A 16,077-nucleotide genomic window follows, 5' to 3' on the forward strand; every position below is an offset into this window, starting at 1 on the left:
AATTCAAGCTCTGTTTCACGTTAGTAAAAGGTATTTCTTCTCCCTATAGTTCTCGCCTGGCTTATAGAAGTAGACTGCTATGGCTAGAAGAAGCTCCTGCAACATCCCTGTCTCAGGTGGAAACGCAGAGTAGTGCACTGAGATTTTATTTGTTATGATCTGTGAGATCGACTCTGTAGACCTAGATGTCATGTGATCACTGTAACATAGCACAGCCTACAGTACCATCTCTTAAAACGCAAATGAAGTATGTACTAATTGGCTTTCTGTTTATTTAAGATGTTCAGTAAAAATGGCATAGTTGTCCAAAATGCTGACCATGCCTTTTCGCCTGATTTCAGTGGGAAATCAGGCCACTTACTGAGATGAACGAATGTGGATTTTATTTCACCATCAAAATCCTAACATTAATGTTACGTGCACAAACTTTCCAGGAAGACAGGTCATAATGTTACCTGCCTTCGTGTGGCACTTTGAAAAATTAACACTTGTTTAGCAGCCTTGGCTGCAAAGCGTGAAGGTGTCTGAACGCAGTAAGGGTAACTTCTTACTCAAATCATCAGCTTAACAGACATGCTCTTCCAACTGTTCCAACTTTATTATTGTTTGGTCTATGTTTAAGTTTTCTGCCAAGAGTATATATTGGGACAGGCATGCAAAATACTCTTCTCTCCTTCCACCTACACCAGCAAAAGCTCTAGTGCAATTGCAGGTGTGCTGTTTGCAGAATTTCAGTAAATGGTGTTGGGAAAAGCACTTTTCAGCTAGCAGTTAGTGTTACCTTGCTGTACTCGGAGGTTGTGCCAGGAGAGTCCCCCTAGATAAGGATGTAAAAGCTGTCATACTGCCTTGGAAGAAAGCTCCCTCTACCACAGTACCCTGACTCTGACGGAGGCCATTAACACCTTCTGCTTCTGGAATTCAAAATCTAGGGATTTTTGAGCCAGAAGTCATATAACAGCTCAGTCGCTGACGTGTTTACCTTCCTGAGAAATTGCCTAATCCTTTCCATCTCACCTTTGGTTTTGGTCTTCACAGCGTGCTGTGGTAAGGAGTTTCATAAACCGGAGGGCCTGGATTTTGAGGTGCATGTATCTCTGAGCTGGCAAGACTGTGAAAATGTACGGTTAGGCCATACATTTGGGAGGAGAGGAAACGAATGGCAGAGCTGGCCTGACCTGACAGCTGAATGTATATGGTGTCCTCATAAGCCACATGCAGACTGGGGGATGCAGCTCCTTTAGCGTGCACAGAGCATAAGGATACCCTCCAGTATGTCATCTGGCTGAGGCCAGAGCATCCTACGTTGTTTTTCAAAGATCTCTGCTGCTGACCATTCCTTGCCCTTGCTTCATTTGTCATTCCAGGGCATGAAACATTCCTGTAGCTCAGCTGTCTTCCTGAGCCTCTCCTGACGTGCTGTGCAAAGGTCATCAAATACAGCCCTCCCTCACCCACAGCCTCTCGGCTTGGAGCTCCGCCAAGCTGAGGCGAAGTGGTAGCACTCCACGAGGAGGCCTCTCAGGTGCTTGAGCAAACAAAGACTGGAGAGGAACAGATGCCTCGGTAGCACGTTCAGGCTAGAAACGCTCACAAGTTCCTGTCTGGGGCTCCTTGCTCTCCCCCTGCTCTTCTGAGGTTCGAGGCTGTCGGAGATGGTTCGCGTTGCGTTTCTCTCTCAGCTGCTGCAGAAAGTTCTGTTTCTCAGTTATGCCCAAAGCAGCTTTGCAATGTAAACCCGCCCCAAATGTCCAAACCCCGTTTTCTCTTTAGCAGCTGCATCAGCTGAGCTAAAGGGAATGTATTAGTATCTTGGGTAAAACTGGATTACTTGATTGCAGTGTGGTTTCATTTTCCTCTCATCTCTTTTGTTTGCGCTGTTTCAGCTCTATACATTCATGTAGCTACAGCCTAACCCCCAGCTCCTTGTGAAAAAAAGGAAAGAAATCCTTCCACCTGTGATGAAGGAGAACGCGAGGAGTTAACCAGCCAAGCTCGCTGAGGGAAAACCAAACTGAGGGAAAACCAGGGGGCCCGGCTGGTCTGCTAATAGTCACCATGAGGATGTGGGATTTGCCTACCTAAGGAAAACAGCACTTCACTGCTGACAGTAGGTGTCAGCAGCACATGACAGTTGGTGCTGAACAGGATCTCCTTGACTCGAAAGCAAAGACGGGGGAACAACTTTCTGATCTGTTCCAGCCTACTTTGAGCTTGATTTTAATCTCAGTTTCAGAAACAGCACAGATCAGTTTGTTTCTGTCTATGCTGCAGCCACATGAATTTCTGCACTGATCTAATGTCACTTGTTACTGCTACCAATTCTTTACAAGCTGTGTATCAAGCTACAAAGAGCCCCAAACAGGTCTATATTTATTGAACACCAAACCTGTTACAGTTCTTAGTCTCCCACTCTTGCTGGAGTGGTGCAGAAATCAACGGGGGTATTATTCAATAATAAAATAGCAATAATAAAGTAGTAGTACTCCTCCTCCTCCTGGAAAAAGAAAGCTGATAAAGTATTTCCGGTGTGAAGGTCAGCTCTGCAAAGTTGTTCCACCTCGACATTTTTTTTTTTTTTCCTTTCTCCCCTCAACCATAGTTGTTTTCTGCCCATTAAAGCAGATGTGATGCATTTACAGCTGCTAAATGACAAGAAAACACCTACAGGAGTTGACTGGGAGATGAGTAACTCCTATTATCCAACAGCGGCAAAAGGTATTTTGGATTGCTGGTAATTCCAGTGCTGCCTCAATAAATACAACCCCATGTGCTGATCACAAGAGCACAGGAGGCCTAGAGAAGATGGCCAGCAGTGGCCATGATCTCAAGACCAAGTCTCAGAGGATCCTGTACGACGACATCCAAACACAGTTGTAAAGCAAAGACTGCACAGGAGTCTCGGTGCCAGGGAAGTCAAGACAAATCCAGTAAACGAGCAAAAATTCCCTGCGTGGTAACTGGGAACCTGGTCTTTAAGCAGACAGTGATTTGTCTCCACCAAAGAAGAAAACTGAATTGGGCTATGGCTGAGACAGTCCTCAGAGCAAAAGGTGTCAATACATATTACTGATAACTGCCCTTAGGACTTCTTTAGGAATGCGGGGTGAAACTTTCAAGCCCAGCAAAATAAACCTGATACAGCTGCTATTGGAGCTGCCTAGTATTTCCCACTGTTGTGCGAGAGGAGCAATCAGACAGGACATTCTGGGTGAAGGCTCCACCTGCAAGCCTGGCTTTGGCTGGTGCAGGTGTAAACTTGCTACCCTTTCCCTTTCTGGCCTTCTCAGTTCATTCCAAGACACACTGCAGCATGAAAGAAACACGGGTGCAGGGCCAAGTCCCCTTTCTTGTGCCTGGCACTAGCACCGTGGCATTTTCAGAAGCGTCTGATAGCTTTAGACATACACCTACCTACAGGATTTGCAGTGGCATGTCCGTGGAGTGGCTGAGCTAGCACATCCTCGGCCAGCTTCTCGGTTATACTGGTATAAGGCCCTCCTCATTCCTCAGGTAGGACGGAGAGGATGCTTTCAGGTCTTCTCCATGCTGCCAGTTCACCGGTTCTTAATCTGCTCCAGCCACCAGCTGCCAATACTGTACCCTTGACAAAACTCCTTCTCTGACAGAAGGCTGAAAAAAGTTCTTTTCATAGACGTGCTGCCCACAAAGGTCAATTTGCCGTCTGACAGCTTCCTCCCTTGACTTCACCTCAATCTACTCCAGCCACTCCCAGCTCGATGTACTTTTTTGCAAGTGCTCGTCACTTCCTCGCTGAAGAAACATTGACACTCAGCGGGAACAGAGGGAACTATAAGATGGAAGACAGTGGGAGGTAAGAAATACAGGCCAAAACAGGAATCTGCTGATTATTTTCATCAGCACCGGCAAAACACCGCTGTAATAGAAAAGGAGAGGTCCAGAAGTGAAAACTACCGTAGCTGGACGTGATATTGGGAAAGCAAGAGAATCGGCTGCAGAAGGTTTCAACAAAACATGCCAAGGGATATGGAGCCTCTCCCAAGCAGTACTTAACCCTGAACTGCCCCAGCAGGTGTGGAGAGAACGAGGGACCTGAAAATACATTTCATTACACACAAGACACCAGCACTGTCTGTCAGTATGGGCTGCATCTCCAGGAGAGGGTCCTTTTTTTTTTTTTTTTTTTTTAATTTATTTTTGTGGGTTTGCTCATATACTTTCATTTGGAGACAGCCGGACTATTTCTGTAACAGAATAACTGGCTGATAGGCACTCTGAAAATATTAAGAGCCAGTACTGATTTGCTTTACTACGGAGGGAAAAACACACCACTTGCCCTTGGTGCTAAGTGGACAACAGCCCGAGTACAAATACTGCACTTTCAGCTTTTAGACAGCTGCGCAGGCCGGCGCTGCTTGCGACTTTATTCCAGCAATTTCTTTGTGCAACAACTCCCACTGCTGGAAATCGTGCCACCTGGCTTAATTTCCCTTTTGGAACTTAATGATGTAAAGTGACGATCATGGAAGATTTCTGTTTTTAAAAACCAACATAGCACCTCCCCTCGCCAATAAGTCTAACACACACCTTGCACCCCAGAGAGAAGAGCAAGCTGCACAGCACGACAGTCTGCAGGACCAGCCAACATCTGACCTGGGAGCTGAGTCACAAGACAGGGTGGCATAGAGAGAAAAAAAGCTTATCTCTCTGCACCTTTTTTTTTTTTTTTTCTCTCATCACATGCTTCAGGGGAAGTCAGCTGTAAAAACCAGGAGTTTCATTCCTGGTAATGAGCTTTAGCCTTGTGTGAGGATGTAAGTCATGTCCCAGGTGCCAAGCAGAACTGCAATTACCCTACAACAGCATTTAACAGTTTAAGCATTTACATACGCCTTGCAACTACGAAGTCGCGGTGAAGATGCTGCCAGAACCTTGTTCCAGGAGCAGAAGGAAGACAAGGTCCTTCCAGGTCAGATGTTCAGGAAGCTCTAAGCTGCCCTCCACAAGTTCTTTTCATTCAGGAGCCTCACCAACAGCCTTGATCTTTGATATCAGCAGGAAACTTTGATATCAGCATTTGCACGTCTCTGTTTAACCTTGCATTACTACCGCCAAGAAGCTGAACTGCCTCTTCTCTGTAGGCCGTGCCTCCGCTCAGCAGGGACACACTCTGAGGAGGAGCAGCAGATCCCTCAGCTGCTGTCCCAGGGCAGAGTTCTGGGAAATCCACAACCGGGAACAGCAGCAGTGATCGTTAACTTCTTTAGAAAGGTTCCGATAATCACCTTGTAAAACTGGGAACTCACCAACATAATGGAGCTTCTCTGCAGACTCAGATGCGAAACCTTGATTTACAAGAAATCCTTCATTTCCTTACAGGCTTCAATATTTTGTTATTGAAAAACCAATCTACAGAATAACTCTATTCCCAGCACTGTTTTGTTTTATTGAAACAATATACAGCTTACGAGCTCTGTGTCTGGGGGGTAAAGGATGTTATTACACCACCCTAGAGGTTGATGGTGAGACACAGCCAACCCTGAAAAACAGACAGTGCCATCCCTGCAGGCCTCAAGACAGTGTTTTAAAGACAGAAATACTCCTTATTCACTTTTTTCATTACTTTATCAAAGAGAATGGCAAAAAATATCCTACAGATTCAGAATCTACAGTAATTCGTCAGGTTTATGCATTGAAACACATTTCACGCAGAAACTATAAATACAAATGAAAACACTGTCTAAACCATTTCATAACACATCACAATTTGAGAGTAAGCTTCAGCTTCAAACTACCCAGTTAGCAAAATTCCAGTTTCATTGTTATGCAATTAGTTGGCAGAGAGAGTAGTGACTTGACAAGTTTCAACCTGAATATACTTAAAAATAAGTAAGAACTCCACATTTAAAATACATTATTTTGCTGCATTTGGTCAAAAAGATAAAGATTTATCATATACTTCTCCTCAGAAAAAGTGAAACTTTCTTATAGGCCAACAAGAAGGTCTTTGACATTTCCCTGCTTTCTAGGTCGATAGAGAAGGCTGTTAATGATGCGATTTCCCCCCCAGTCCTCAAGCAGCTCTGAGTAGCAAACCACAGTTTTGTCCTCAAGTTATCAATTCTATCAAGATTTTCACATTTTGAGCACAAGCTCTAGTACTTTTTTGTAGCTTCTGTCAACTTCTTAAAGACTTCCATGGGATTTTTGTTGCTTAAGCCAGACATTCAACTCCGGCGTTATCATTCGAGCCAATTATTTCTGTACTCATAAATGGACATAGTTGCTTTTTGGTGAGTAACGCTGATGTCACTTTCCTAGACTAACCATAGCTGCCAAATCTCCTTGTGGAGATGCAGCTTGTATCAGCAAAACAGTGCTTTGCTTTTGCTGTAATGTTTTTCATCAATTCCCAGACACAGTATTTTCACAAGAATGAAAGCTTGGCTTCTCAGACTGCTGCCAGCACAGAAAAGCTGTGCACACACACTTCTAGGCTGTACTAGGACAGCCTCCGGAGAAGACCTGGAGGTAAAGCAGCCCTTTTTCACTCTTCCTCCTGCCCAATCCTGAGAAATTTCTCTGTTTTTTTTTTTTTCAGTGATGCCTCTCCCAGGGCACAGTCAATACACACAAGAACTATGAGACATTTTCTCCGAGCCCCAAAATATCATCACAGAACAAAGCAAGGCCTCTCTGCTTCCCACTCTTTGACAGCAATTTTTTTTTAAAAAGTACATTTGGGAAAGTTTACAAACTGTAAGACATTCAATTTCCTTTCTTTGCTTAGTCTCAAGGCCTACTATGTTATAGAGATAACCACCAGCTTTGGATTAAGAACGCTCCCTTCACTTTTGCAATAAGCAGCTTTGGTTTACTGTGTTCTGGACACGTCATTTAGGATAACAGACAGAGGCTGAGATACAAGCCAATTCACATCAGAAGTTTTCACAGCATTGCTAACATCCACCATCAAAAAAAAGGCTGGAGTCTCAGTGTGGGCAAAGAGTCTGTAGCTACCTGGATTTAAATGACGTCAGTCTTCCAGGAAAAGGTCCAAATTAGAGAAGGATCATCTTGTCTCATTTCAGGTTATTAGTTTGGTTTCGGTTTTGTGTTTTTTTTCATAATTTATACACAAACTCCCCCAGGTTTGCACAGCCACCTGGATAAACCCTAAAGCATGGAGTGTCCTTGAATATGCCAATTTTGGCTCCAGTAGACACATAGCACAGATACAAACATTGTATTAATGTTGGCCTGTCTCTCTCTCTCTCTGGTTTTGCCCCTTCCCATTAAGGAAAAACCCCAACACCCATCTGAGTAACTGATTGCACTTACAGTGATGTTCAAATGAATTTTACAAAGACAAACAAAAGTAGCTTCAAAGAGCAACACCCCTTACTTTGAAAATCTGGTAAGGCTACCATTGCCATAATCCCTCAAGTACAGACAGATATATAGGCACCGTAACATCATTCTTCTTAAGTTGGATGAATTTATTTTGAATCTTCTGAGAAGCTGCTGTTGTGAAATAGTGGATGTTCCAGCACCTGTAATACCCTAAACAAGAGTGAGGGTCCACATTTCCACAGGGAGAGGATTTCTTTGCCTAGTCCTTCTCACCTCTTCTCATATCCACTCCTGAAGCCTACCACTAACAAAAAAAGTGCTAGCACACAGGAAGGTTTAGTTCAATCACTCAGATGTAATAACGTCAAGCATTTCATCTTCGTTTTGTGCCACCAAAGCCTGCAAAGAAAAAAAAAAAAAAAGCGTCAACCACAGCCTTTCCTAATAAGGCTAAAGGTGGTAAGTGAGATGAGTTAAACATATTCTCATAAAGCAGAACAGCAAGCAACTGTGGGCTGACTAGCCTGGAAAAGATTCTTTTCTTGCAGATTAGACAACCTGCTTTCTACGAAGGAATCATGTTTGCTAGAGAAGGGCATGTGTGGTGCACACCAAAGGGGAAAGCCTTAAACTAATGCACCTTGCAGGTGAAGTCAAAACCAGTGCTGGTGGTACCATGCCCACTGTAGACCTCTGGGGAGTCTGATGCACTGCTATGCTGCCCCACTTCCATAGGAAATGGAAATAAGGGACATTGTTACGCGCCTACCTGTACCAACTGGTAAAATAAAACAAAGAACGCTTGCTGAACCTCAACTAACTCCTGTGTATTTTTGATAGGTCAAAGTATCTCAAGCTTCAGGAGATTATAAGATCTTTTGCCTTACCAGAAGCAGTTCTTGTTCCTGAACTGCTATCTTGTGTGGAATTGCTTGACCGCCCATTCATTGGAGGTGCTGCTGTGGGATCTGTCCACATACTGTAGTATGGGGAACGTGGCTGTGCTCTGATGAGAAACAGAGTAGAAGGAAGGCTTCATTAGTGTCCTTATGAAAAATTAAGAAGTTACCATTCCAAACAAGAGGACTGCATCTGAGGGAAAACTGTAAGCAGGCAGTTGTTTCAAAACCATAAGTCTCCCTATTTAATGCAATTATCACATTCAGAACAAGGATATTCAGCGTTGTCACAATAACCTCTGTAGACTTTCAACAGGAAACTAAAAGATAAGCAACTCTAAAAATTGCAATTGAGGAACTTTTTTCCTCTGAAACTCTGACCTTAGATCCTATCGGACAAGAAAGCAGACCTGACATCTGAAGCTTAAATGCATTTTGGCAACACCTACATCCCAGCCATGTAACACAAAAGAAAACTTCCTTCTGTTCTGTTAACTATTTTGAAAAGGTTGTATTAGTAAGACTAACACATCATGACCTTTGACTCACTGTTTTAAATTACTTGGTTCTATGGATATGGAATTTCCTGCTGTTGAAATTTACAAATAGCCACCTCACACTTTCTGGCACCAGCATTTTCAGCCACATCACTTCAAACAACTGAAAAAAAGAAAAGCGGACCAAAGTGTGTTTTAAAAGAAAAGAAGCCCAAGTTAGGAAGCTTGTTCACGTATTTAGACTTAAATATTCAGTTAGGCCTGTAATCTTGAACAGTAAGAGGTGGTACTGAAATGGGGTGTGTATGTGGGAATCAAAGAACCAACCTGTACGTAGATAATACATAAATACAATGCTTAAACACAAGGGTCATATATTTAAGACTTAAGAAATACCAAGTCAATAAAACCTTTAACACATTATATGTTTTAAGAATCCTTAGAGGGGTTAATATAATAAAACAAGATCATAGAATCATAGAATCATTTTGGTTGGAAATGATTCCAACCAAAGATCTTTAAGATCTCCAACTTTAAGATCACTGAATCCAAGATACAATCTTTCAACCTCTAAAGCTCTACTCAAAGTGAATTCATACACAATTTCTACTGCTGCATCACCGTCCCAGTTTCATCTTACTTGACTCTATGAGATCGAGACCACACATTGGACACTTTAGAAATTATCTTACGTCCAAGTTTTTACTTCCTTAATAAACAGCCAACCCTGATAAGGCTTCAGTCATTACCAAAAAAACCCTTTACAGTGGAGAAGGCGCTGTAACACATTCCTCTCCACATGATCTTACTCCCAAAATATAAAAAATCATATGTGGTTATATTTAATGCAGTAACATTACTGCATTCCTACAGGATTAGAGTTGATACACATGCACTTATTTGACAAATAGAGGAAACTGCTTGGGTTCTAAAGATCCCTTTCAGAAGCCACATATTTTCTCTAGTGATGCCTAAACTGGCAGCAATTGCTCCCTTTAAACTGTTTATCTGACAATGATGCATTTTCAATGTTTACAAGTGTTTAGCAAATATGATCAGCAGATGTTTACTCCAGCACTGAAACTGCTTTTGAATGCTCTTTGTGTTGTTTTTCCAAAATACAACTTACATATGACCTACAAATACTTTGGAAAACCACACCTCTCGGATTTCCATACATGGGCCACTGGATTTCCCATACACAGGACTGTAGAATGAAGGCTGTTTAATCTGACCACACTGACTATCACGGAAGAGCAGCTGCCATCCAGACTGCTTCAGGAAAGATGACACTGATACAAGAGGCCCATCTACAGATGGTTTTATGCTTACAATTATTATCTGTGTTTTAATGCAGTCTGTAGATGGATGTTTAAATGCTCATTTTAAATTTGCAGGCCATCATGACAGGTCAGAGTAATCAGCTAAAGCAGAATGAAGCACGTTAGGCCTCCCAATTCTTCTTGCCCAGAAACATGTTTAAAACGTCTCTGCTGCTGGAGCTATAGATTGCTTTGCAAAATTGTTCTAGACATAGGATTTTATAGCTTGAATAACACAGGCCTCAAAGCTTAGAAACAATGTAAACATAGCATATGACAAACCCCTTGAAAGCTTAAATACTTAAAATCTGATAGCATGCATATTTTACCTGTGACTGCCAGCCAAGTAGCCTAGCAAGCCTCCTGCTCCTAATCCAGTCCAAAATCCTGGTCCTGAATTGGTTTCATGACTGGAATGAGTCCCAAAGCTGTTGCCCTCTTAAACAAAATGAAAATGGAAAACATCAGTTAGTGGCACCTAATCCTTAGGCCAGCTGTTGCAACAAGACTCTCCCCTGTTAAAAATAATGGAAAATTAAGACAATAAACTCCTCCTGGTTTCAGTAGATTCTTGAGCAAGCTTAGCTTGAAAGGCCTCATAGTTCGCAAAGCAGGAAAAAACATAGAAACGAACACTAGTGTAAAGAGTTTTACATTAAAAATTATCTTCCACTCAATCTCACAGCCCTGATATTTGCAAAACATGGCAGAGTCCCTGCCTGCCGATTTACAATCAGACAAGTTAGATTAAAAAATAGAAAAGGAAATGAAGAAAGAATAATCTGCTCAAGGTCACACAGCAGGCCAGAAGCAGACTCAGGAACAGAATTCGAGTACCTAAGACCAAACAGTGAACTAACCACTAAGACTCACCACTTGTAATCTCACTCGGAACAGCTGCACAGTGGCTCAGTCTAACAGCTAACATTGCTTCGTATTGTTTCTGGTAATCCTAGTCTGGCATTTGTTATCACAAGACATACTAACTGCAATCACATTGCAAAGTTTTTATTATGCATGAGTCACCAAGCTTGACAAATACCTTGATGAAACTGCAAGTGGGTTGTGGGGGGAGGAGAGTCACAGATTTTTTACGTGACCTGCATAACCCAAGGTTCTGATTCGGAACCAAATGTCTTCCATTTAGAAATAAAAAGATAAAATGCAAAACCAAAATAGAATAATTTTCTGCCCTAGACAAAAACACATATGTAAGAATAAGTTCAATCACAAGTTTAATACATAGGGGTGTATAAAAGGCAAGGACTGAAGAAAACATTAGTCACCCTGAAATACGTCCACCTAAACAAGTGGACCAGAGATTTTTGTACATAAAAGTTATATAGGTCCTGGTTTGTCTTCAAACTGGTGTGGATTGTTTGAAGTCATGGAAGATAAAAACAAATTTAAATAAATCAGTTCAAGTCTACATTGGGTTTGATGTTGAATTTCATTTTGAATGCACTGGGAGAAAGATAAACTCTCATTAGGATGGTACACCCATTAAACTATGCTGATTTGGAACAAAAATAGTACTTCATTTACTGTAACAATGATGTTAACCAGGGAGATGAACAAACTCATTTGTTCAAAAGCAACATGGTTGAACACTGACTCAGAAAACTGAGTCATTTTTTGGTGAAATATCTAAAGTAAACATTAAGGATCACATCAAAAAAACCTAACATAAAAAGAAAAGTAGAATTTAATTAAGATAGGCTAGCTAAACAAGTTTCACAGGATGCATTCTGCATGTTACGGGGATTTAAAATGAGGCAAATTAAATATTAACAGCAATAAGTGAACAACATTGCTTTTCAGTACCATCCAGATTTTCAAAGACTAATGTGTTCCTGGAACACATGGACACACACGCTCAAAGATGTGCTTCTGCTCCGCCACCAAAATTTAGTGCCCCATGGCTGCTGAGTATTGGCTGAGAGCAATACTCTGTTGCGCGTACATGAATTGAAAGCTTATGGGCAAAACAGCGTGAGGGCTCTACAAAGGTATCTCTGCAATTCTTATGTTAAGCTGACAGATCAAATTTAAGTTAAGCTCGTCTTGTGAGGTGGTGTTAGATTTCTCCTTGAAATCCAAGGAGAAATCATTGACGCTTGTTATTAAAAATACCATAAGTTAAGCCTTATGCATATGCCTTCCCATATGCATTTTAAGCGTATCAATTTTCAGTAATCATCAAGAAAACTTATTTTCCAGGCCCTACCCTTGCTAGATTTCAGACTCCTGCAAAGAAAAAAGCATTTGGTGCAATTAATTGACAGGGGACAGGGCAGAACATAAGAAAAGAACTCTTCACTTTCTTTTGCCTGTGCCCAGCATGACAGAGCCCTGTCTTATGACCAGGGCTCTTCATAACTACCACAGTAACGCCAGCGGCATGAGGTCATGGATACACACACAGCATAGACAGACTGTCTGAAGTCTGAAATAACTACATGGAAACCAGTTTGCAAAGCCACTAGTAACACAGATGCAGAACGCCCTTAATTTTCCACTGCACGTGCCCTGCACAAGGGTATCCAGAAGAGTTATACTGGCACCCTCTGTTGGCCGAGTGGATTGAGCAAACCCAGAAGAAAGCATTAACAAGCATTACTAAAATATAAGCTTTTGACTAAGTAAATTTAATCCTTGCTATTTATTTACTTATTTACCCTTCTCGATCTCACAAAAAAAAAAACCCCACAAAAAAACAGAAGAGATGGAGATGATACAACCTGTCAGAGTATAATTTGAGTTGAGTGCTATGAGCATCTCACATGTTCACAGGGTTAAAGAAGCTGGTCAGACACCAGATCAATAATGTTTATTTCCCTTAAGACACTACGCTTATCTAAAGGCAGACCATTTATTAAGAGATGAAAGTCACCAGTTTTCTGGGAAAAGAGTGAGTGCATCTTTTCCTAGCAGCAGCCTTCTCGCCGCTTATGCAATTTCCAACTTCAGATGAAAGGCACCACATGAGACTCGGGTGCTGTACTGATAGTTCACAGACACACCGTTCTCTGTTCCAGGAACCAAACCTTTCAACCACTGGGACTGTACTGCAGCACCTGTTAAACAGAGGACTGCTACATGATACTCAGCTCCAACTGTTTTGCGAATGAAATCAGGGGTCTGGCAGCCCAACAGCTGAAAGACCCTTCCGTAAAGTTTCAAAGTGCTTCTTTGGCATGAGTTTGTTTCTGCCTGCACGAGACAAATCTCTCTTCCAGATTACTTATGAAAATTATTCTTCCCTGTCACAATCCTCATATTTCACAGAGTATGAAAAGAATGCCTGCAGTGCATGGGGAAATGGATTTTCAAAGGTTCAAAGGGCAGCCTGCTGCACAGCCTGCCCTGAAAGCCTGTGTGAAACCAAGTTCTTATTTTCACTTTTGAACAAAGAACAGAAAGCAAAGCTGACTGCAGGTTTTGCAGCCAATTCAGCAGTCAACTGCCAATGCACTGGTTTTAAGTCTATCCCACCTGCACTTACTGAAGATAAAACAGTATGATTCTGCTTGCTCTTTTGAGTGCTATAAATGGCTCAGAGACATACCTGTGAAGCTGGACTTAAAACCAGGAGGAGGAGGTGCCTGCTGACTCTGCCAGAAAGGCCTAGTGAATCCACCACTGTCACCAAAACTCTCCTGAGGCTGCTGGTTACTGAGGAAGAGCTTGTATACTCCAAAAGCAAGAGCCAGAAGAACAATTACAATAATCGCTCCAGCACCAGAATCAGAAGAATCCTTCCCTGACTGATAATAGCCAGAGCCAAAGCCTCCAGAGCTCTTCGCTTTCCTTTCACCTTCTTCAGTCAGCTCTAGCCTGAACAGCAAACTACAGGAGCCTCTTAAGATGTAAGGATCATCCGGATAATCATAACCTTCGCAGCTCACGTCAATTCGTCCAAAGCGGTAGGTATTTTTCAAGTCTGCTTTGCACTGCCACTGAAAAAATAAACACAATACTAAGTAAATCCTGCTGCTCCAGAGATGATAATGCCTGTCTGCTTCCCCAAATATGCTCTAAAATAAAGCTGTAATTAATAACAAATCATGTAAAAGGGGAAGAAATTTCTGACCACTCTTATTTTGAAAAGGACTAGGAATTTGAAATTAACTAAGAATGTTTTTTAAAATCCTAAAAGTTAAAAAAAATTGATCTTTCAGAACACAGAAGTTATAACTCTGGAAGATTTTGGTTTTTTTACACTGAACAGGTTTTTCAAGTATCCCTTCTTTAGGTGTAATACTACTTCTAAAAATAACCTGAACCCTGTGCAACAGTTACTTAATAAATTCCTGTCCCATGTAAACTAGATGGCAGCTACAAAAATATAACATGGAAGCCTGAAATCAATTGCACTTGTGTCCACACAAAAATCAAAAGAAATTGGGACAGACATCATTAGGCATTCATATGTTAATACTTAACAAGCAAATTACAATTCTGCAGTTGAACATATGCAGATTCCTCAGTCTCACATGTCCTTGAAGTATCTGAACTTAGGTATCACCTCTAACTGCAAGAGACATATTTGTAACACCTCTAACTGCAAGTGACACTATTTTGGAAAGAAAAAAAGAAAGTAGCTCCTAGATTAATCATTCAGGACAGCATTATCAGCTGCCAACTCAAACTTGAGTGTACTTTTACATTATTGTATTAGTTATAACCATTATCTGCAGCTTTGATTCCTGGTTAATCTGTTGGCTGAAGCCATAAACATGTCTGTCTATTGAAATACCTGACTGAAGTACTAATGTGCAAAAGGAAGTCACAGAAGTATGAAGTTTAGTTTTTAAAAGGTAGAGCTTAAGTGATGCAAATATTTATAGCCCTTTCTACTCTAAAAATTGGAAATATATGCAGCAATAGCAAAGCAAGAGCATCCTCAAGGGTTAACAAAAGTTTGATTTTATCAACTCAAGCAACATTTTAATTAAAACCAACAAAGGTGTGTTATGCAGTGTTTTTACATTACACTCTTCAGGGATATTTCAGAGATATAACTACAGTAGTTCTAGAAAATCCAAACTGAAAAGTATTTAGGTTAGGCTTTAGTTGTCAAAGGCCCTCTAGCAAAAAGCAAACTGAACTGACACCCTAGCCCGTTACTCTTTTTTTCCTTCAGAAGCTACTAAGTCTGGGGAAAGATGGTTTCATTACGTTTAACAAGTTTTAAACGGTTACCTGCACATCATAGCCATCCCAACCTTTGTTGTAACACTGAACAACCTCAGGGATATGGGAACATCCAGCACTGCCTCCTGTGCACTGTAATTGAGGGACTGCAGCTGTCCGCCGGGATGTCGTGTACTGACCTCTGTGAAGAGTGAGCGCCTGTACCTCCCTCAGCAGAACCCTCCCTGAAACCGGTAGAGCAAGGGTCAGTGTTTACCAAGATGGCTTCCCCTTAGCCCACAAGGGCCTCCTCTCAGGAAAAGGATAACAATATAAAAGACGCAACAGCGTGAGAGTGAAACTTTTAAGAAGCGTCAGTCACGCAGAGAGGAACATGGCAGCACTTCCCACTTCCTTCGGAGGGGGCTCTGGGTTATTGCCCTCCGAGCACAGAACCACCACTCTGGAATTATCACTGCAGCCCAAGCCGATTTAAAGGGGGCCCAAACCCAAAAGCCCTCCTGGCGCAGGCCTCGGCCCGCCCCTTCCCCCGTACCAGGCCGTCGCTAACCCAGCAGGGCTCGGGCCTGAGAACCCCCACCCTACCGCGGTGACAGAAGAGATGGAAGGGGTAGCCAGGAGGGCTTCAAGGAGGCGCACCCGGCCCCCGCGGCTCGCACCCGGCCCCCGCGGCTCTCACCCGGCTGGTCCCAGCCCCGGGCGGGGCCGGCGGCAGCGCAGAGCAGGAGCAGAAGGATTGCGGCCGCCGCCATGACAACCCTAAGGTGAGTCAGCCCTCCACTCTGCCGGAAGGGGCGGGGCCTCAGGGCGGTGCGCGCACCGCCCTCAGGTCCCGCCCAGAAGCCGGCAGGGCCAATAGGCGACGAG

The 16,077-nt window shown here is 42.5% G+C and overlaps 1 protein-coding gene across 1 annotated transcript; it reads right to left on the minus strand.

Annotated features, from left to right (window-relative positions):
* Window positions 1-5,406: 5,406 nt before the first annotated feature.
* Window positions 5,407-16,010, minus strand: SARAF (store-operated calcium entry associated regulatory factor). Its single transcript, XM_074147716.1, has 6 exons — window positions 15,890-16,010; window positions 15,259-15,434; window positions 13,622-14,012; window positions 10,383-10,491; window positions 8,223-8,341; window positions 5,407-7,734 (listed from the first exon to the last, which is right to left on the minus strand). The coding sequence occupies exons 1-6, from the start codon at window positions 15,960-15,962 to the stop codon at window positions 7,709-7,711; spliced, it is 894 nt and encodes a 297-aa protein (XP_074003817.1). The 5' UTR covers window positions 15,963-16,010; the 3' UTR covers window positions 5,407-7,708.
* Window positions 16,011-16,077: the final 67 nt, after the last annotated feature.

Source organism: Numenius arquata, chromosome 5 (genome assembly GCF_964106895.1).
Source record: "Numenius arquata chromosome 5, bNumArq3.hap1.1, whole genome shotgun sequence".
In the NCBI taxonomy this organism is placed as follows: Eukaryota; Metazoa; Chordata; class Aves; order Charadriiformes; family Scolopacidae; genus Numenius; species Numenius arquata.